Consider the following 23,561-nt stretch of genomic DNA (forward strand, 5'->3'; position numbering starts at 1 on the left):
GGCGTTCACGTGACGCCAGGGGAAGGGCAGCCGCAACTCCGTCCGGAGCGGGCGGGCTGGCTGTTGCTAGGGAGGGGCTGTTGCTAGGGAGAGAGGGGCCTCCCGCCTGCTTCTCACGCCCCACCCCGGGGAAGAGTCACCATTTCACGGGAAATGCCACTCAGCAGCAGCCACATATTTGTACGTAGTATTGTCTGTGGCGCCTGAAATGGGCTGCCCCTTTTTCCATAAGCTGCGGGGCTGAAAAAAGGCCTCTCCTCTGTCTGTCCTCATCCACCTTCAGTGTTATGCAGTTGTTGGCACTGTTGACTTCCTCTTGGTTTAGATGTCAACAACTGCGGTCTTACCTGGTTCATCTCCCATCAGATCACTCATTCAAAGTTTTCCCCCAAAGGTTGCTCTCAACTTTCCCCCTTTCTGGCTGCTTGCAGATGAGTGTTTATTGTGAGATTGGTGTTTCCTCATGCAATATTTTTTCCCCCCCATTTGGCATTCACATGGCATAATTGGTATCAAAATGCCTGTCTCTATTCTCCCTACTGTATTTTCTCCAGATTTTGCTTTTTGGGGATTTTTTTTTTTAAAAAAAGCAACAACAAGCTGTTGCCAATTACCTGTTTACAGTACCTGAATAATCTATTTACAATATTAAGCAATACTGGGGTTCCTCAAGTCTGTTTTCAAATATTCAACAAATATTTGCCCTTCACAAACATTTACATTCAGAGCCTTGGAAGGATGTCCACGAATTGACGATGAAAGCCTTTGTTTACCTAGTTATATTGTCCAATTGGATTCCCATCAACTGAGTTCAAATAAATTAATTCTAGTTAGCGCAACTGAATTTAAACATTAATTGGGAACGGGATGCAGCCTAAATGAACTCACATGGACATTTTCTTTCCTCAAATAATGACTACAAGAGGCTAATGACCATTTATATGCAGTAGTAAGTAAAAACACACTTTCGATTTCAGGTTCATATCTGCAAAATAGTGATAATGATGTCTAGATGGCTAAAAGGGTTTTGTGGCACCGTGGAGACTACCTATTTATTATACCAGAAGCTTTCATGGACTACAGACCACTTCATCAAATATATAAAGTGTCATCCTGTGTTGCAGGTATACACAGAGAAAGGAAGGGAAAGGGATTGTAAGCAGTCAAATCAGAGGAAAATGAAATGAAGAAAAGTACATATGGTGAGAATTATGTGACTAACATCAGGTCAGGTTTTAAGCAGAGGTTGAATGGCCATGGCTTCTTTAGTCAAGATTCCTGCATTGCAGGGGATTGGACTAGACCAGGGGTCGGCAACCTAAGGCCCATGGGCCACAAGTGGCCCATGGGGTCGTTTAACTGGCCCATGGGCCCCCACCACCCGCTCGGGGACCCCTGCCACCTGCTAGGTCAGCTCCTGTGCGCCGCACTAAACCGGAGCTCCTGCAGCCAATGGGAAGCTGTGCACGCCTCTCCGCCGGAAATAGCATTTGCGTGTACATGCATGCACACACTCCGGCCCACTGCTGTGTCTGCGGGACCATGAACCGGCCCAAGACACAAAAACTTTGCCAACCCCTGGACTAGACAGCCCGCAAGGTCCTTTCCAACTCTATGATTCTAACACTGGCCATTCACACAAAAAGGTTACTGTTAACACAGATGTCCTGGCACTAGAACACAAATTAACATATGCACTGTGATAATCTAACGTCTTTATTCAGTCCACAAGTCACAGCACTGAACCTCTTGATGAATTGTAATTCAGCTGAAGAACTATCGTCCCATTTCCCTTTTAAATGTGGATTACAAAATATTTGCAGATGTTTTGGCAAGCAGATTTAAAAGAGTTTTAAATGAGGTAATCCATAAAGACCAAGCAGGCTTTCTCCCAGGTAGACACATGTTTGCTAACACAAGGAACATTATTGACATTTTGGAACTTTTGCAAACAGACATAAACACAAAAGCAGTGCTAATTTTTATAGATGCGGAGAAGGCCTTTGATAATATTTCTTGGAAATTTATGAAGGGAAATTTAAAAGAAATGGGAGTGGGACGGGGGTTTGAGAACGGGATTGACGCAATATATTCAGAAAAGGCCAAATTGATAGTTAACAATGTGGTTACAGAAGAGTTCAAAATTGAAAAAGGAACACGACAAGGCTGCCTGATTTCCCCTCTGTTATTTATTTCGGTTCTGGAGGTGCTCTTGAACATGATCAGAGGGGACCGGTTGGTGGAAGGGATTCAGGTCGGAGCGAAACAATACAAACTTAAAGCTTTTGCAGATGACCTAGTTTTGACCCTCCAGGAGCCAGAATCTAGTACGAAAAGAGTATTACAACTGATTCAGGACTTTGGTCGGGTGGCGGGATTTAAATTAAATAAACAGAAAACTAAGGTGTTGGGAAAAAATTTGACAGATACAGAGTCAGAACAGTTTCAGAGAGAAACAGAACTAACTGTGGTTAAAAAAGTAAAGTACCTAGGGGTAAATATAACAGCAAAAAATCTGAGTCTATTTAAGGATAACTATGAAAAATGTTGGTCTGAAATTAAGAGAGACTTGGACAGTTGGACAAAACTGAAGCTTTCTTTGTTAGGCCGAATTGCTGCTATTAAGTGTATTTTTACCATTGCACATAAATGGCGAGGAGGTGGAGAGGGTTGGTAGTTTTAAATACCTGGGCACTTACATCTCTGAGGACCTCTCATGGACTGCAAATATTAATATGGTTGTGAGGAAGGTGCAGGGGAGGTTGTATTTCCTGAGAATGCTCAGAGGATTGAATCTATCTCAGCACCTACTTCTGTCCTATTATCATAGTACCATTGAGAGTGTCTTAACCTATAGTATATTATCGTGGTATGGGAGCAGCTCTGGAATGGATAAAAAAGCTTTACAGAGAATAATTAAAATTGCCCAGAATGTTATTGGGCTCCAACTACCAACCCTGGATGAGATCTTCACGTCTCGCAGCTTGAAGAAGTCACACAATATCCTGAGAGATCCCACCCATCCTGCTCACAACCTCTTTGAACTGTTGCCTTCGGGCAAAAGATACAGGACAATGAAAACACGAACCACACGCCTTCTGAATAGTTTCTATCCAAGAGCTCTGATTGCATTAAATAATGATCTCAGGGCCAGTTGTAAGAAATAGCAAGCAGTGAGTAGTAAGGAATGAGATAGGTTTTAGGTTATGCTATGCTTCTAATAGGTTGTGTTATATTCTGGATTATGTATGTTTTAATAGATTATGTCTGAATAGGATGAGAGTGTTGGAGATACGTGCAAATGTGTATGTGAATCCGGTCTTGGGTGTTTGATTTTCGTTGTTGTGTATACTGTGTATATACGGACAATGACAATAAATTTATCTAATCTAATCTAATCTAAAGTTGAATGTATTGCCAAAAATGTTGTTTTTGTTTCAAACACTACAGATTGTGGACAAGACGGAGTGCTTCCGGAAGTGGCAGAAAGATATTTCTAAATTTGTGTGGCAGGGCAAAAAGCCCAGAATTAAGTTTAAGATATTAACTGATGCGAAAGAAAGAGGGGGCTTTGCCCTGCCAGACTTAAAGTTGTACTATGAAGCCGCAGCTTTCTGCTGGCTAAAAGACTGGCTACTTCTCGAGGACACTGACGTACTGGATTTGGAAGGTTTCAACAATGCTTTTGGTTGGCATGCATACTTATGGTACGACAAGGTTAAGATCAATAAGGCCTTTAAGAACCATATTGTTAGGAAAGCAGTATTTAATGTCTGGACAAAATACAAAGACTTATTGGAAAACAAGACTCCAAGGTGGCTTTCGCCTCTGGAAGCCAAGGCCCGAAAAAGACCCAATATGGAGGCCAAATGGCCAAAATATTGGGAAATATTAGAAAAAGATGGAGACAATTGGAAATTGCAGAGTTTGGAGAAAATGAAGGATAAAGTGCGAGACTGGTTACATTACGCTCAGATTAAAGAAGTTTTTAAAAATGACAAAAAGTTAGGGTTCCAGGTGGAGAAATCGAAATTAGAAACAGAATTGTTAGAACCAAAGACTAAGGTACTATCTAGAATGTATAACTTGCTGTTAAAATGGAATACACAAGACGAAATGGTTAAATCGGCTATGATAAAATGGGCACAGGACATTGGGCATAACATCATGTTTGAGGACTGGGAAAGGTTATGGACCACTGGGTTGAACTTCACCGCATGTAATGCTCTGAAGGAAAATGTAATGAAAATGATATATAGATGGTACATGACCCCAGTTAAACTTGCCAAAATATACCATTCGTCTGATAATAAATGTTGGAAATGTAAAGAAAATGAAGGAACATTCTTTCACCTCTGGTGGACATGCCCTAAGGTGAAGGCCTTCTGGGAAATGATATATAATGAACTGAAAAAGGTATTTAAGTATACCTTCACTAAGAAACCAGAGGCCTTCCTCCTGGGTATTGTCGGCCAGAAGGTGCTAAAGAAGGATCGAACATTTTTTATGTATGCAACAATGGCAGCAAGGATACTCATTGCTAAAAACTGGAAAACTCAAGATCTACCCACACTGGAAGAGTGGCAGATGCAGCTGATGGACTATATGCAACTGGCCGAGATGACTGGCAGAATCCGAGACCTGGGAGAAGAGAGGATTGAAGAAGATTGGAAGAAATTTAAGATGTATTTACAAAAACATTGTAACTTGGTTGAATGTTAAGAAGGATGCTAGATTATAAAAAATTGGCCACCACTAAACTAGATTTGAACTCGATGATAAGTGAGATTAAAGAAAACATAATTTTTTTGGAGAATTGCTAGATTATATTTAAATGAGTGGATATAAGACCGTAAACAAGTTGATAATTTGCTTGGAAAAACCTTTTAACGATGTAAATGGGAGCGGGAGACGTGAGGGAGTCCAAAGAATTGATGAAACTATGTTGTGTTGGAAGTAAGATTGTTTATTATTTGTGTATTTGTACTCAAAAACTTTAATAAATATTTATATATTTAAAAAAAAGAATTGTAATTCAGCTGTTTCATGTCATTACAATTCATCGGAAGGTTGAATGCCAGTCAGCACAAGCGTGAGCTGTGAAGAAGAATCAGGGACAGGACACTCAGTTCCTTTTTCTGAAGAACATAAGATGCCCTTTGCAGCATCATTTGTTAGACATTTGGGACATTCACTTATGCTCCATGACATAGCATGCTAGAGAATATTAAGCAGTGCATATTTATTTTGCTAAGATTGAGCACTGGAATAATGTTAGAAGATGTGAAAAACCATAGTTCAGGATGAAAGCATTTGCTTCTCGGGTGCATGGTTCAGATGGTAAGAGCAACCGTGGCAAAGAAAAAACATTTAGACACATCATTGGTTAAAACACAAAGCATCTCTTCTGTTGCTTATTATATAACAGGAATGCAGAGCCAGCCCACCCATGTGGCAAGGTGAGATGGCAGGATCTATAGGGGCAGCATATTCCAATATAGCTCTTCATTTCCCCCTTGTTCCTGTTTATTATTTATTGGATTTCTCTATCGCCCTTCATCTAAGGATCTCGGGGCAGCTTACAATACCAAAACACAAAAATGCATAACACAGTAACAAACAAAGGTTTGCAAGCCTTTGATTGTTTAAAAGGCCATTGATTGTTTAATTAGTCAAAGGCCTGTTGTAGATCTTCACTCACCCCTTCTTCCCTGGTGGGAAGAGGGACACAGCATTTTGTGGGTTCACCTCAGGGGCTAAAATGTCTAGGCAGGGGTGGCCATTGGTAATATGCTGCCCTGTGCAAGACCATTTGATGCCCTCTCCCCAGCCCTTGCAAACACACCACTTCCAGTGCCCTAAATCCACTGCACTGTTCCCGCAAGAAAGCTTATAGCTTAACACTGTCTCCTTCCACTTTTCATTATAAGCACTCTGTTTAAGGGATGCAGGTGGCGCTGTGGTCTAAACCACTGAGCCTCTTGGGCTTACCGATCAGAAGGTCGGGGTTCCAACTCCTGCCAACCTAGCAGTTCGAAAGCACGCCAAAAACTGCAAGTAGATAAATAGGTACTGCTCTGGCAGGAAGGTAAACGGCGTTTCCATGCACTGCTCTGGTTTTGCCAGAAGTGGCTTAGTCATGCTGGCCACATGACTTGGAAATGAGTACAGATTTGCTAGATTTTAAAAATCAAGTCTTGATAAAAGTTTTAACAAATATATGCTTGAAAATGATTATAGTGACATCAGTCTTAATTAAGAAGTGGGGAGTACTGAGTCATATTCTGATTTATTAATAATATTTAATATTACAATTTATTTACCTGCCCTTCACCCTAAGGTTCCAGGGCAGGTTACAACAATTTACTTTTTGCAACAATTAAAACACAACATTAATATTAAAACTATTAAAAATAGTTTAAAGCAACTTAATTTTTTTCCTCTCAAATAGCTTCATAACCATTTTGCTTCATAACGCTCATCCACTTTTTATTGCATTACCAAACATTACAGCACTTTAAATATTCCTTATTCACATAGCTGTACATTGGTAATTTCATATTTAATACTTATCTCCTCTGAAGACGTAGGGATTAAAGGATGCATAATCACAAACAAATCCATCTGCTGTGGTACCACTGCTCTCCACATTCATTACAAATTACATAAGTCATCATTTGTTCATCTGGATTTGCATTTCGTACCCAACCAGGAAGGAAAAGAGCTCCCCTAGCAATTGCAGTAACAGTGCAATCAAATTTTTCACAGCGTCTACATTTTATTTTGTCTGTATGTGTCCCACTGATGCTTTGGGGGAGCTGATGCTCTAGGACAGATGATTCTGTATACGAAGCTCTGAGCTTCTTTAGCTCATCATGTGCCATTTCCATTGTGGACATCTCAGCAAATGTCTTAGGATTCAAAGTCCCTAGAAGCAGGTTATGTTTTAAGTGAGCATTTTTTGGATTCTTCAAGTTAGAAACTTTGCTTCGGATGCAGTTTTTGTATTTTCTGTCGTTTTTAGCATGAAGTACAAAGATATGTTGTTCAACTTCTTCAGCAATCTTGTGGTGCTTTTCACTTGCATTACTTGTTGAGTCAATCAAAGCTTCATAAAGAAACTCTATACATTTGCATCTCATAGCTGTAGTATGAACCTGAAATGGGCTTGTTTCACTAACAGAACTCACGTGCTCTTGAAGTGCAGGCTGAATTGCGTTGTCTTTTTGCACATTACTTCCAGTGTCTTGTGGATGGTTTTCTGATAGCAGGCAACTCTTGGAACTGGCAGGGCCTAATATCTCATGCTGATTCAGTTTTCCAGAAGTGTTTGCATCTGCCAGGACTACATTAAGGGGATCAGAATCTTCTTTTGCATTATCAGGTAATACTGGCTTAATTTGTATGCATTGATTGTAATAATGCTTATAAAGTGTTTTCCACTTCGATAGTAAATGCTTTGCCTTATTTTTCAGTACCACAGAGGGACAGTTCTTGAGGATTCTGAACACAGCTTTGGCAATATCCGTTTCCTGGAGACAGTCTACAGTCATATCAACAGTTTCAAGATATGCAAGATGACTTCCAATATCTTCGTACTTTTTTTCGGAGAGCAGGTTTTCTATACAATCAGCTCTAATCATGAGAACCTTTTTGTAAGACATTTCAGATCCTGTAACGAAAGAAGCAGATTCATCTTTTCTACAGCCACTATAGAATTGTATTAAGGGCAGAAGTATAACAGAAGAGCTCCGATTCAGATAATTTCTCAGATGACACAGGGTCTTTCTCAAAACCTATTCTATAAAATGTTTCATAGAGCGCTAGATACGAATGTCATTGCAATGTTTGCACCTTCAATAGTGATTAACACACTGGGGCTCTTTATGGGCAAAAATGCAGAGTGCAAACCTTTTAAGTACATAAAATAAAAAAGGCTTGTAATCTTAGTCATACTTACTAGGGAATTCACTTACTGAGCTCACTGGGGCTTACATTTAAGTAAACATAGAACATCTGCACATTATGTAATTGAAGTGTTAATAATTGCGCCCTGTGATATCTTTTAAGCAGAGTACTGTGATAGGTATTTCAGCTTTCATAAGGCAATAGTAGAGACTGCTATGCTTGGTAGACACAACCAAATGCAAAATGCATCTCATGGGAGCTGTTCAGCTAATAGGAAGAAGAAAAACAGTGGGCTTGGCAACAAAAACCCAGCAAATGATGATTCGAGGCTGTGCTGAATCCTAGTTATACAAACATGGAATCCCAGGGCTCCTACATTTTATCAGGTAGACTTTACAAGATGCTGTTTGCAGAATTCTTAACTCCACCCATGTAAGAAACTGAATGACCGTAAAGCCATTTGCCAACATAATAAAAAACTGGCAATCCTTGAAAGGAAAACCATTTGTCCCTCAATACTATTAGACATAGTGATTCTTGAGTCGTGTCACATTAAGAACCTCTTCAAAGATTGCAGTTCTTCATTTGCTCCTTGTACAGAAAGCAAGGCTCGCAGTGTCAAATGGAGGGAACAGACTGGGTGTGTGCAAGCAAAAGCAGAGCTGCAGAGCCTGCTGCCAATACTCTGCTTGCGTAATGTGAAGCAGAGAGGGCCCTTAAAAATGTGCAGAGTACCTTCCGCCACAATTTATTAGCATCCATAACTCACTCTTTCATTCACATACACCCACAGGGGGAAAGGCTTCTTCAGTGTCAGTGTGACTTCCACACAGACTTAAAACTTCAAGCTGGAAAAGAAAAGAAAAGAAAAAGTTTCCCGCTTGTATGGGGAAGCTTTCAAACATCTGAAAACTAGTTGGCAAATGCCAACCAGTGGCAACTTCCACCCTCACTGTATCTCTATGCTCAGGGAAAAAATATTAGAAGTTCTTTAAACGTATTTATTTGTTTTTTCAGATTAAAATTTTACAGTCACATATTCAACATACAACATAAAAACAAGATTCCAAGATCCATTTTACTTTCCTCCTCCCCTTTGTGAGTCCTATTGATAATCATTTCCTCCTACATCTTTTATAATAATCCAAATCTTTTATCTCTCCATTGTATCCAAAATTCACCATTAAACTACAAGTGATATTCCAATATTACGAACGATTTTAACTGTTTACAGTGGTCTTTAAGAAAAGTTATATATGTTCCCAGTTCCTTTATTAACATTTTGGTCTTCCTGATTTCTGTTTCTTCTGGTCATTTTAACCCTTGCATCTCCATGCTCGGAGGGGGGGGGGGATATTGGAAGTTCTGCCTCTCAAACAACTCCTTGGCAAGCCCACTTTAGCCTGCCAGGGAAAACAAAACAAAAATAGGTGACAGCCCTGACGTCTGAACGCAGACGATCCATTCCCAGGCTCACTCCTCAGCACAAACCTGGGAGAGAGACCCAAACCCTGGACAGCTGCTTGCAAACCGTGCGGACAACACAAAATTACACGGGCCTATGCTCAGACCCGGTATAAGGCAGCTTCCTCTGTTCGGCGGGCCACATTCCTCCGAGGTGGCATCCACAAAGGGCCGGAGCAGCTTCCACCAGGGAGGAGGGATGGGGGGGCGGGGACAGGGAGACCCCACAACACACAGGCGTTGCAAACCTCCCACCCGCAGCAGCGCACATAGCAGCGCGCTTGCTTTCCGCTTACCTGGCCCGAGCAGCTTCCTCCGCCTTCCCCGGCCCCGCCCCTCTGGAGGAAGGACGCACGGTGCGCGCGCTCCTGCTCTTGGCTCTGGAGCCTCGGCCGCCGAGGAGGCGCGCTTGGGACTTCGCGGGTCGCCGTTGTGAGGCGGTCGAAGCGCACCGGGACTCTTATTGGCGCGCAGGCGCTCTCTCTCTTTGCCCAGATACTGAGGGTTGTGACAGCTCAATCTGCCCCGCCACCAGTTCTCTTTTTTTTTTTTTTTATAATAATTTTTATTGATTTTACAACATAAAGAAAAAACAAAACAAACATAATGCGACTTCCCCAAACCTCCCCTTCACTGCATCCAAATTTCAAAATTTTTAGCAATTCTTCATCCCATTTTTATATTTAATTCTCTTTAAAAAGAGTTTCTGCTTTATAAATTTCGATTTATAGCTGTAATTCTTAGTGTCCAATCCCCTGACATCTTAACATTCCGAAATTTTACAACAATTTTTAAGATAGATTTTAAATTTTTTCCAGTCCTCCTCCACTGTCTCTTTCTTCTGGTCACGGATTCTGCCGGTCATCTCTGCCAGTCCCATAAATTCAGTCACCTTGGTCTGCCATTCTTCCAGAGTAGGTAGTTCTTTAGTCTTCCAATACTTCGCCAAAAGGATTCTTGCTGCTGTTGTTGCGTACATAAAAAAGGTCCTATCTTTCTTTGGTACCAATTGGCCGACCATGCCCAAGAGAAAAGCCTCCGGTTTCTTTACAAATGTCCACTTAAGGATTTTCTTAATTTCATTATAGATCATTTCCCAGTAGGCCTTAATCTTTGGGCAGGTCCACCAAAGGTGATAAAAAGTTCCTTCACATTCATTACACTTCCAGCAATTGTTATTGGGCAAATGATATATCTTTGCAAGCTTGACTGGGGTCATGTACCACCTATAGATCATTTTCATTATGTTCTCTTTCAGGGCACTACATGCCGTAAATTTAATACCTGTGGTCCATAACTGCTCCCAGTCAGCAAACATGATATCATGACCAATATCTTGTGCCCACTTAATCATGGCTGATTTAACCGTTTCATCTTGTGTATTCCATTTTAGCAGCAGATTATACATTCTAGACAAATTCTTAGTATTGGGTTCTAGCAATTCTGTTTCTAACTTTGACCTCTCCTTCTGAAATCCTAGTTTTCTGTCCTGCTTAAAAGTTTCATTAATCTGGTAATAATGTAACCAGTCTCGGACTTTAGGTTTCAATTTCTCAAAACTCTGTAGTTTCAGCTTTTCACCATCATATTCTACAATTTCACAATATTTTGGCCAGTCTGTATCCATGTTCAATCCGCCACCAGTTCTCGTGCAAGCCACAACACGTTACTTCACAACACGTCGAAACACGAAAAGCACAGCACAATTAAGGAGGGTTTTTTTGCTGCTCTTAACGATAGAAATACAGGCTCAGACCGTACTTCTCCTCTCCACCGCAAAGAGGCTTATGTAATGAATGGATGGATGGATGAATTAATCTTTATTTGCGTCAGCCATCGGCCATAGCAATAAAACAATAGCACGATATACAAAGAACAGAAATAAAAAGTCAATTACATAAAATACATGTTAGGGTTTTGAATCAGCAGTCAAATAGTGGATCTTATTCTGATTGCCCCAGCTAAAAACCTTGCAACCTTTGCTGTCATCTTGATCTGCCAAGAGAAAGGACTCTATGGCAGTGGCTGGGCGACCAGGAATGGACAATAAAAGAGGGGTGATAATTTCATTCCTCAGGTGTTTAGAAAGAGTGCAAGCCAGAAGGGCTTATGTAAAATACAACTACTTTTCCAACCAATTGGCCTCTTCGTTGCAGTTTAGGAAATTGTACAAACTTCACTTTTTTAGTGCAAAATTCTGCAAAGTTGAAGCTGCATTAAGAAATGAAGCTAAAGGAAGTTTCACTTTCTGAGCAATCGCAATAAAGACTCCTTACTTTCTTCATTGGGGATACCAACCAAGTTCCCCAAAGGCAAAGAGACCCACACTGAAATAACTTTTTTTACTACAATAGCAGTCATCTAGTGCAAATTCACGCGAGAGACAAAACTGTTTTATGCCTTCATCTGCAGGATCGAAGTCTGAATATCTACTGCCCTCTGCTGGTGTTGTGTAGTCCAACATTTAGAACAGCTGGAAGCTGCACTAAAATCAGTAAAACTTTTAGATGTTTTTGTTTAAAGGCACTGGTAATTTGCAGGGGAAGCAGAGGATTCCCACGGGTTGTACATCTACATGCATTGCTGTATTGTATATTACAATATCAAAATATTCTTTTCACCTATGCACCAAGCAAAGTGGCTTCAAATGTACCAGAATGGAATGGGGATGATGATGATAATTTTATTATTTTTATCCCGCCCATCTGGCTGGGCTTCCCCAGCCACTCTGGGTGGCTTAGTCGGACATACAGCTAGGATTCAATACTATACCATCTTAAAGGTAAAGGTAAAGGATAGTTAAGTCCTGTCACAGACGACTCTGGGGTTTTTAACCATAGTTCAGCAAGTGCCCATGTACATCAATCCAAACACAGAAACATTTTTGCATATTATAGTGAGGGTGCAACAGTGTGGAGCCTCAAGTGAGTTACCACTGGCGACTTGACCATAGTTGCCTGTTACATTGGTGGGTACCAGCTGAGACAGATAAATAAAAATAAAGGATCCCATCCAGTGGCGTAGCGTGGGTTGTCAGCACTCGGGGCAAGGCAAGTAATTTGCGCCCCCTAACCTGTGGAGCCAGGTAGGGGCAGAGAGCTGTGAGTGCGAGCGCGCGCGCCCCAGATGTTGTGCCCTGTGCGGCCGGCCCCCCCTGCACCCCCCACGCTATGCCACTGACCCCATCTGGGACATAGGAGTAACTAAAGAACAAAAAACGGGCATATGACTCTTCTGATCCACAACTTAAAAGGATGTGGGGAGTTTCAAATGGTTATCCCCTTCCAGCCTATTACTGTCTGGCTTTCTCCTGCTGGTTCCATAGTGTCTTCTTTCTACCTCCCTGTATCTGCACATCTCGCCACTTGCCAACCTTCTCCTCTCCCACCCCGCACAGGTTGACAAAGTACATTTTGATTCTACATATTCCTCCCACAAGCCATCTCTCTCCATCCTTCTGATCTCTTTTCTGATCTCCGTCACCAGTTCACCGAGCAGTTTTCCAGCGTTGGAAAGGCTAGCTGGAGTTGCCTCAGTTGGAGCAGCAGGATATCAGGTGTCCATCGCCCAGAAAAGGTGATGACACAGGTGGACAGTGGGCCAGCTGCCAGGCACCCTGGAGAGGTCACTCGAACAACAGGAGAAGCCCATGGGTCCTGGAGTAGGGGCAGCTGGCAACCATAGATACAAGCACTATACAAACTGCATGATAGACAACAGGCAATAGACAAATTAAGATTTCCTTCCATCGTTTCTACCAATTTGGTTGGGTTTAAAAGGGGATTAGACAAATTCATGGAGGATAAGCTATCAATGGTTAACTACGAATGATTGCTTGTGGTGGAAATGTGAAGAAGTTAAAAATATTTGGGAATCCATATACAACGAACTGAAAAAAATACTTAAATACACTTTCGTTAAAAAGCCCGAAGCCTTCCTTCTGGGAGTGATCGGAAATGAGATTAAGAAAGAAGATCATATAATGTTTCAATACGCAACTGTAGCTGCCAGGATTCTGTTAGCACAAAATTGGAAAACCCCAAATATCCCAACCGTTAAAGATTGGCAAATTAAATTATTTGAATATATGGATTTGGCAAAAATGACGCAGAATATCAGACAGCAAAAAGGTACAAAGTTTATTGACGATTGGACCAAATTCATAACATACATGGAAACAAACTCAAGAGACATAAAAATCACAGTAGGTTTAATATAACCCTTGCGATGTGTAGAAGATATAAAATGAAAAACTGCAGAATGGATGTAATATTTACATAACCCAAAACCGAGATGGAGGGAAGTCAACCATTATTTGTTGTTAATTAATGTTTGTCTTCTGGTTTGTTCATGTTTTTTTGTGTTGGTTGATGTTTTCTTTTTTCTTTGGTGTGTGCTGTTTCTTTTTCTTTTTCTTTTTTTGTTGTTTCATTATAGAAAATGAATAAAAAGAAGTTAAACAAAAAAGGAATGATTGCTACAAATTACCTCCAGTATCAGGATATTCTCTGCATACAAGTTGCTGAGCATCATGAACTTACAGTAAGTGTGCTGTTGTGCTCATGTCCTGCTTCTGACATCTTGTGAGAACAGAATGCTGGTCTAGATGGGCATTTAGTCTAATTCTTATGTTCTTGTATTAACAAAAGGAAAATAGCTGCTTTTGCTCTTCCAGAAAAGCTTGTACATTTATACTCCTTTGCACAATATCAATCGAATTCTAATTAAAAGCTGATCAGCATGCATAGTTTACAAAGACACACATAAAGTAAATGCTCATGAACTGACTGAATTTTTCAAGTTTGTAATTATCACTTTGTATTGCTTAGACATCTTTAGGAAATGTTTTCCTTTTTCAGCTCAAATCTGTCTCCAGATGTGCTATTACACTTTCAAAACGAATCTAGTTATTTATAAAATATAATTGGATAAGTTCCAAGAGCAATATCTGTAACTCATACACATCATTCAACAGTATTCCTTTTCGCTTATTTTGGTAGCCATCCATACATATGAAAATTAATAATTCCTAGGTAATGCTAGCAATTTTTTAAAAAACCCACACAAAACCATTTATATGTCTTCAGTTTAGAGGAAAACACAGTGGGGGTAAATTGGTGCAATTTGTTGATTTTGACATTAATTATATATTTTCTCCTCAGCAATCATGGATAAATATGATCAACTTAATGATGAATAAATATATACAAGGCGGAGAGAACCAACACATTGTTTCTCAGATACCAGCGAAAGGTTGATTTCAATGGCTTCAAACATATTTATTTCTCTGTATTATTGTGACCTTCATATTTTTCCCATCCATGAAGCTGCAAAACCACACTGATCCACTTACAAAGCCCTAGCAAGCATGGCCCAACCACTTCACTTTCACGTTTGGGGGAGTCATAAGAATATGTGCACAGCACTGTCTTCCATAATGAAAGAAATAAGAAAGGTTTTGCACATCGGAACTCTTCTCCCAGGTGTTCATGCAAAAGCAGGAATTGGGAATTATCTGTTTTTGTGACCCAACATTGTTGGCTATGAAAGGGGGAAATGACCTATATGAATGCATATAGTCTCTGTCTGCTGTAATTTGCCACTGTGCTCCATGGGTGTCCAGCACTGTCAATTACAACATAATAATAAACACTAATTTTATTATTTGTACAGTGGTGCCTCGCAAGACAAAAATAATCCGTTCCGCGAGTCTCTTCGTCTAGCGGTTTTTTCGTCTTGCGAAGCAACCCTATTAGCGGTTTAGCGGATTAGCGCTATTAGCGGCTTAGCGGCTATTAAAGGCTTAGCGGCTTAGAGGCTATTAGCGGCTTAGCGGCTTAGAAAAAGGGGAGGGAAAGCGGAAAAAATCGCAACACAAAAACGTCTTGCGAAGCAAGCCCTTAGGGAAATTCGTCTTGCGAAGTGCATCGAAAAACGGAAAACCCTTTTGTCTAGCGGGTTTTTCGTCTTACGAGGCATTCGTCTTGCGGGGCACCACTGTACCTCACCCGTCTGACTGGGTTGCCCCAGCAACTCAACAACCATTGCTTGGAATACTTTAGGACTGATTTGTGGCCTTATGTGCCTGTGACATCACTTTTACCTACTACTACTACTACTACTACTACTAATAATAATAATAATAATAATAAATTATTTATACCCCACCCATCTGGCTGAGTTTCCCCATAAAGAAAAGTTTCACCAAAATCAGTATGGTATAGCTTCATTTATTTATAAAAACACTCGCCCCACCAAATCCACTGGCATTTTTTTTTTTTATAAAAGCATCTTTTAAAATAGCTGTAGTTGGATTTACAAGGGAAGCAGAGAAGCTGACTTTTTATTTTAGGAAAAACATAAATTCAAACAGTTGTAATATTTAGGCAGAAAAATGATTCCAGAGTCCAGACAAATATTATTGGTGTTTGCATCAGTTAACATTTAAAGTGTGGTGGGCAGATACTCATCAGGTAACTGTCTGGCCAACATATCCATGTGTCTTTGGAGACATGTATCTCTCTTTAATGCTTTACTTATTTACTGCAACAACCACCAGGCATACACCAGGGTACCCACAGAGCTGTAGCAAACTGTAGGAGTCCTAAGTGTTACAAGAAATTGCTTATCCTTTTGAAGATCCTGTTTCACATTCCTGCAGGAGAACTTGGGGAATATACGAGAATAGGCATTTTCTTTCAAAGAAATTATATGTAAAACACTTTTTTTTTTGCAGGAAATCTAGGCAAAATATTTTCACATTATATAAGACCTTGGCCACAAATGATATAATACAGTAGAGCTACACACAAACCAAAGTTTAGTATATTTTATATACAAATGTAGTATCTAACTGGAGACATTTTTTTACCTGTCGGTTTATCTGTCTGCATTGAAGTTTGGTTTCCAGATTTGCACTTTATCTAGCTCACAACGATACAAAATTCTGGACCAGTACAACAAATAATATAATAGTATTTAAAATAGTAAGCTCAGATATCCAATGTCAAATGGTCTTCAGGACACAGACCAGAAAACAGTGTAACATTGTCCACTCCAATTTCTCCAGTTTTACCTTTTCCACGTTCTGCCTCAAAAGCGATCTAATAAAATGAGTGGGGAAAACATTATTAACAGAAGAAGTGCAAATTATCAAGACGTACTAGATGCTCATAAGTTAGAAAACTGAACTGTGCTACATGCACATTTTTATTATTACCACCATATCAAAAAATTCATTGAAATAATGGGACAGTTTATGCTTCTCTATGGATTAAGAAGATTTTCAAAATAAGATCTAAAGATATAAAATTCAGTTTTACAAACCCAACACAAATAAATACCGTATTCAAATTCTGCCTGTAGTATGCTGCATTGCAAATTTGTCTTCTGTCCTTATGCATGATCATTGATTCAACCTTAACTTCTTAATGGCATTGTCAAGGAATTTTTTGCTTAGTATGTTTTTGGTTTATATTTCTTTATACCAAAACCCCTTTTGTTGAGCTAAAAATTAGTGGAATGTATTTGTCACTTTAATGCCTCACCCTATTTTAAAAGCTAAAACTAAAAACTAAAACCAAAACATTCCCATACCATTTCACAAAGCCCAATTCTGCCATTTTGCTATTCCATCATTGCACAGCATGCCATACTCTTTCTCCTTTGTCCAGATGTATTTAATCGGCCCAGTCGTTAGTGGAAATATGGGCAAGAGAAATAAGGTAGCAGGCCCAGCAAATGTTTCCAGCCTCCTCACCTTCCAATGGCTTCTGATGCTAATACTCCAGTCCCCAAATGCATTAGAATCTGAGATAGATACACACACACACACACACACACACACACACACACACACACACTGAATTTGCAGTAAGACATTTATCCCTGAAGCCTTGAGACCATCATGCTACAATCAGGTCCATATGATAAGAACGTAGGAACCACCTTTTGCTGGATCAGACCAACAGATCCATTTAGTCCAGCATTGTTCTTCCCACAGCAGCAAACTAGATGTCTCCAACAAACCCACAAGGAGGTCTTAAAGGGCAACAGGACTCTTCAGCTATTTCCCCCAAGCAACTAGTACTCAGTGGCATATTGTCTCTGGACCTGCGTCCTTTAATACTAGAACCCAGCTTCATCCAGTGAAGCTGAATGTTGGAATATTTCAGGGCAGGCTAAAGGAAGTACCGCTTGACACATTGCATAGTTAAAACAGTGGAATTCATTACACCACCAACATGGATGGGTCTTAGACAAATTATAGAGAACAATGCTATCAGTGACTACTTAGCCATGATGGCTGCATACTACCCTCCAGCATCAGAGGCATAGCTGGCAACGTTTCCCTTTTATTAAGGGAAATTCCCTTATTCCAAATAGGATTCATCGTAAGAAAAGGGAAAAGTTGACAGCTATGATCAGAGGTGGCCTGACTCTGAATGCCAGTTGCTGGGGAGAATATGTGGGGAAGAGTGGTGTTTCAATCATGTGGTGCTTATGAGCTTCCCACAGGCACCTGGTTTGCCATTGTGAGAAAAAGATGCTGAACTAACAACAACAATAAAAATATGCCACTGAGTACTAGTTGCTTGGGGTAAATAGCGGAAGTTTCATTATTTATACCCCACCCTATCTAGTTGGGTTTCCCTCGCAAAATATAAAAACGTGATCAAATGTCAAACATTAAAAACTTCCCAATACAGGGCTGCCTTCAGATGTCTTTCCAAAAGTGTAGTTCTTTATCTCCTTGACATGGGAGGACCTTCCACAGGGAGGGTGCCACTGAAAAGGCTCTCTGCCTGGTTCCCTCTAACTTCACTTCTTGCAGTGAAGGAACCACCAGAAGACCCTCGGTGCTGGACCTCAGTGACCAGGCTGAATGATGGGGCTGGAGACACTCCTTCAGGTATACTGGGCTTTGGTCTGATCCAAGGCACTTCTTACGTTCTTAACCAGAGGTACCATATAGCCATAATTACAACTTGCCAGCAGTTAGAGCAAACTGCAACTAGTTACACTTGTCATTGCAGGTGGTTTTTAATCTTTAACTTACATTCATCGTTGTTTCAGCCCCTGTGTGGACTTCCATTTGTCCAGTCCTCCACTGTTCATCATCTCCCACACTCTGTGACCAGGAAGGACTGCTGCCGCCGCTGCTGCCTAGGATCACATGTAGTTTCCCTACTCTTTCTCCTGCAAGCCGGTAACTAAAAATCAGACAATATGTGCTTTTTGGCTCAAGATCAGTGAGAAGAAGTTTCAAACGACCAACATCCTTCTTGTGACCCACGAACCCCGGCACCATCATGTAATATCCATCACCTAGAGAGAGATATTTGGGGTTTAGAAAGTGAGAAACGGAATGTTACTTTTGTTTCATCTTAAATATTTTGGTTATTTACCACAGGGGGAGGACTATAGTTCAGTGATATTGCTTATGCTTTGCATGCAGAAGGTCTCAGGTTCAAATCCTGACATCTCCAGATAAAAATGATCAGGCAGCAGATGAAACCAAAGACATACATTGGTCTGAATCGCAAGCGACTTTCTGGGTCTAGAAATTCATGATTTGTTGCACTGATAACAAATATGTTCATGTACTCTCTCCTTCCCTCTCCCCATCTGTAATACAAACCCTCTGGGGTTTGTTATAAACCAATTTCTCATTACATCCAGAAACTGTTGTTTAATGTCTGTCTATAAGATATCTAACCAGGATCAAACCATGGTTTATAGCCAGAGATTAAACCACAGTTTCCTGGTTTGGTCATAATGAGCAACAAACCCCTGGGGAAAACGCTGCATTTGAGCATGCAAGGAAAACTCTTGATCTTGGCCCAATATACCATGGTCTATTTTCTGAACTGACCAATGATCAAGCACATTTCCTGGGTTTTCTCTAGTGATCAAACTCCACCTCTTAACTAGGAGGGGACACACAGAGGAAGCCAAGCGAGGCCACGGGATGGGGGAGGCATTGCATATCTAGGAGTATTACCATTATCATGATCTGCAGGATTCCAGTCAAAGTCATCATTTATATCTTGCTGCCAGGCACAAGACCCTTGCCCAAAGCTGCAGTCCACTTAGGTGAGGTCCAGAAATAGAGATGAGGTATTCAGAGAAAGGAAATACAAGGTGTTGTATTACACATAGTGGGTGAAGCATTTTAAAAATGCTGTAAAGCAAGGCAAAACTCTCTTCCCTTTCAGTCCTACTCCCCTAAGATAAGCTATATATATTTATTCACCCAGCTGCATTGGAGCTGTTCATGGACAAACTATTCCCACTTAGCCAGGATAATATATTGCACTGAATATATTGCTTTCAGACATAGAACTGTCTGACTAGTTCACACGTTGCTAGCAGTGTGTGTTCCAATATTTTCAAATAACGCAGACATGATGCAGTTGTCTGTAGGAGTGCAAATATCCAGAGATGTAGTGATCAGGTGGGATTGCTATGAGGAATTATAACAAATATAGAGTAAGCCATCTGTGTCAGGAATGAAAGCAGTGCGTTGACTGGGTTTAAACTATTTTGATATGATTTTTGATCAATCTACACATCTGCATCTCTGGCCCTTTTGACCCTACTGCCCATTTCTCTCTCCTCACGCCACGTACACAGCGTACACAGCAGTTGCTTCGCCAGGCAGGCTTCCTGGGCCATAAAGATAGTAGGCAAGTTACTTTGATGTAGTTTTCTTATATATAATCTTAAGATGTTAATCTTGGAGCCAGGAAACAGATCTCACATGAAGGTGGTAGTGATCTGGTCTTTCTGGCCATCCTTCTTATCATGTTTATTTCTCCCCTCTGGGGTTGCCAGATGCACCCCTTTGTAGTTCTCAAGTTATTTACTACCCCTTTGTAGTTCTCAACATATTTACCCCAAAATATATGCATGCTAATTAATGTTGTAGTCTAACTTTTTCCCCACGTGGGGTTTGATGAAATGTTCAGAGGAAATATGATTGGTTCTTACGAGCACTGTGTAAAAGATTCTTTTGCTAATAAAATGGCCTGGTGAGGGGTGTGGTTTATGCACTTTTCTCCGAAAGCCTTGCTGGTCAAAGCCTCATGTCTTGATTTTTAATCAGGGTCCAATCCTTCCTTTACTTTGCGAACGCAACAGTTGTCTATGCTCATCGCTGCTACTCTGAACTGAAAACTAGGATCAGCAAAGAGTGCTAGTTGTACCAATCTCTTGTTGTATCTTTTTGCCCTATTTCCAGGTGAAGTGGAACCCAGTAGAAGGTGATGCTGCCTAGATAAGCTCTGGATAAGCATCTTGGTGTATCAGTGTACCTCATCTCACATTTCAGTAATACAGTGTTACCTCGGTTTAAGTACTTAATTTGTTCCGGAGGTCCGTACTTAACCTGAAACTGTTCTTAACCTGAAGCACCACTTTAGCTAATGGGGCCTCCCGCTGCTGCCGTGCCACCGGAGCATGATTTCTGTTCTCACCCTGAAGCAAAGTTCTTAACCTGAAGCACTATTTCTGGGTTAGTGGAGTCTGTAACCTGAAGCGTATGTAACCCGAGGTACCATTGTATTTCTTGATAAACTGCAGTCAGGCTGAAACCAGCACAGTCAGAATCAATTAAGTTAAATGGGATATGGTACACATGAGAAATTGGAACCACACACACAAGTAGAAGGATGTCCAGATAGAAGCACAGGAAGATTTATGGGAGGTAACAGATACTATGAGTTTGACTGATGGAGGGACAGGCTTGAATGCAGGCCTGTAAAAATATGAGGTTTTATAAAGAGACCCATAGAAGATCTTACAAGTACTTAACTAATCTAAGGCTGCAATTCTGAAGCCACTTACCTGAGAGTGAGCCCAACTGAATTCAATAGTACTTACTTCTGAGTAGACATAGTTAGGATTGCAGTGTTGGATTCTGTCTGTCAAAAAAGGCTGTTTATTATCATTTTTAATGTCCTAAAGTTCACCCAATGAAGGATCCCATGAAAAGACACCACCACTAGATGAAAACAAAAGTAATCCTTTTAAAATCTGCCCACCTTCCAGCTCTGCTCTTTGTACTGGAAGTTTCCTTTGTGCTGGGAGAGGCCCAAACGCAGCAGCTTCTTTAGCTGAATGATGGAAACATATATTGTTAGTTCCAAAAAAACACAATCAGTTAATACAAATATGAATTAACTGAAATATTTGTACATCACAAACCACCAAGCTTTCACAATGTAACAAATTATATGGCACATATACTTACCAGTTATGTTTACATGACAATTTTTTAAAAAATTATGCGTCCAAAACTAACATATGGCTAAGCTATCTCCAGATAATATCCCTTATTAGATGAAATGCTGCAGAGCTGAAGGAGCTCAAATTCAAATGCATCACCAAAACATGTTCATTCTTTTATGCAATAATCAGGTTTTTGTGCATCATGCATTTTGTGGGACAGGGCAAAATACTGTGTGTTGGCAAAGCAATGTTTGTAAGAAGTTATAACTCAAAAGGTATTTCCAATACAGGATCCAGGACAATCTTACACTTACTCCTAAAAGCTCAGAGTAGCTTGTGATCCCCTAGGTAATCTCATCCAGGAATTGGGGGGGGGGGGGTATACCCAGTTAGCTTTAGCAGTAGAACTGCAGTATGTGCCTGAAGACCAGACTCTGAGTTATCACCTCCATGTACATGGATGTGACAAACAGATGGAAGTTTGGTTCAGGCACGAAAACTAACCCAGGGCCTGGTTCGGCAACAAGCCATTCCCATATAAACATGTGTTAAGGTTCATGGAGATTATTTGGTACATAAGGCTCTTCTTTAGCACTTTGCAAAACTGAAAACAGACAGGTCTCTTTGGGGGCCATATATGAAACCTTTGACAGATGTTACTTGAAAAGACAAGTACACATGTACAAAGACGTAAGACCCTCAAGGCAGTTAAATGTGCTCAACAGAACATAGGAAAGATGATCCAGGAAATACTGTATAGACTATAATGTATTGCCAAAAGCTTCTCTTGTCTAGTACCATTGCAAGATTCACGTTACTAAGACCATGGTTTAAATCACCTAGACTTCTGTTACTTGAATTAGAAGGAAGTGTATCAAATGTGTAAGCCTCTAAAAAAAGTGTTTATTTCATATAACTGTATGAGGTAAGGGAAAGAGCTATTACTAAAATGGAAAGCGACTTAACTATGAGATACTAAGCTCATTTCACATGGTGGGGGTGGGGGAGAGATAACTGAAACACCACCAGTCAGAATTAATTATTCCTTCTGAATTACAGAATGCTTTTAAGTGAAGGAAAAATTGCTTGTTGGCGATATTTTATACCTCAATTTGCTGGAATGCCCAACTGTAGTTTCTGAACAACTGTAGAACAATCTTGATTGTGGACATAGGTACAATGGCAACCCTGAATGTAGACTTGGTTCAGACATAATGCCAAACCATAGTTTTTCGTTTTTCTTTTTCTTCTTCTTCTTTTTTTTTTTTTTGCATGAGCAGGTTTGAGCCTGGGGCTTGCATGCTTCCTCCTCATTAACAGCAATTTTCTTATTTCTGGATTCTCAGCAAAGCATAGCTTGCTTTTTCATCTGAATTGGACAAACTATGGTTTGGTCAAAACTTAAGACTGCTTGCAAGCCAGTATCACCAACCACAGTTTGTGGTTCTAGAGTACAGACAAACTATGGTTTGAGGAAGGCATAGCTTGTTGGGTTCAAATGTAATGCAAACCATGCCTCGAATCCAAAAATAAATTAAGAAACTGCAGCACTTAAGGCGAATATGGAGATGGTATGATACCAAAGTTTGTTGTATGCATAACACAAAACCACGGTTTGGTGTTCCATCTAAAGCATAACAGTTAGGTTGCTTATATCCTATTGATGTTACTGGGATTCAAGACTTGTTTATGCAGCATTTCAGCCAAAATGTTCCTTAGAAACTATGGATATAATCCAGAGAACTGCACAACTTGGCATGTTTGGATTAATTATTCTCAAACAGCAAACATTCCCTTCTCCTCTCTGCAACATCTCCCCACAAGCTGTTTTTGATGCTCAGTTTGAAACTCAAAAATATGACATGGGGGGCACTATTGAAGGCAAAAGAAAATATATATCAGTGAGCATATTTGAGTCCTTGCTTGTGCCAAAAGTTGCTGCCTTAAGCCTGGGGGCC

General features: G+C 40.4%; 2 protein-coding genes and 1 long non-coding RNA gene across 5 annotated transcripts in view; 1 reads left to right on the forward strand and 2 right to left on the reverse strand.

Moving 5' to 3' along the window:
* Positions 1–96: 96 nt before the first annotated feature.
* Positions 97–7,611, forward strand: LOC309340180. Of its 2 annotated transcripts, XR_014155827.1 has the most exons (4): positions 144–394; positions 978–1,124; positions 7,244–7,384; positions 7,476–7,611. It is a non-coding gene; the product is annotated as an uncharacterized lncRNA (long non-coding RNA). The 2 variants fall into 2 exon arrangements; XR_014155826.1 differs by lacking the exon at positions 978–1,124 and having other exon boundaries at positions 97–394.
* Positions 6,271–9,802, reverse strand: TCEANC (transcription elongation factor A N-terminal and central domain containing). 2 transcript variants are annotated; one of them, XM_081858755.1, is made up of 2 exons: positions 9,669–9,802; positions 6,271–7,672 (listed from the first exon to the last, which is right to left on the reverse strand). In XM_081858755.1, exon 2 carries the CDS (start codon positions 7,662–7,664, stop codon positions 6,609–6,611), a length of 1,056 nt encoding a protein of 351 aa, XP_081714881.1. In that variant the 5' UTR covers positions 7,665–7,672; positions 9,669–9,802; the 3' UTR covers positions 6,271–6,608. The 2 variants fall into 2 exon arrangements, with proteins under 2 accessions (XP_081714881.1, XP_081714882.1); XM_081858756.1 differs by lacking the exon at positions 9,669–9,802 and adding an exon at positions 9,480–9,498.
* Positions 9,803–15,582: 5,780 nt separating this feature from the next.
* EGFL6 (EGF like domain multiple 6) overlaps positions 15,583–23,561 on the reverse strand; it is a 47,728-nt gene continuing 39,749 nt past the window's right edge. The window contains exons 10-13 of the mRNA XM_081858722.1: positions 21,417–21,488; positions 19,376–19,462; positions 18,431–18,699; positions 15,583–16,475 (exon numbers count right to left, since the gene is read on the reverse strand). Of these exons, the coding sequence (XP_081714848.1) occupies positions 16,365–16,475; positions 18,431–18,699; positions 19,376–19,462; positions 21,417–21,488 (539 nt within the window). The 3' untranslated portion in view covers positions 15,583–16,364. The remainder of the gene's footprint in view (positions 16,476–18,430; positions 18,700–19,375; positions 19,463–21,416; positions 21,489–23,561) is intronic.

The sequence above is a fragment of the Podarcis erhardii genome (genome assembly GCF_964252035.2).
Source record: "Podarcis erhardii genome assembly, chromosome: 4".
NCBI classification, from domain to species: Eukaryota; Metazoa; Chordata; class Lepidosauria; order Squamata; family Lacertidae; genus Podarcis; species Podarcis erhardii.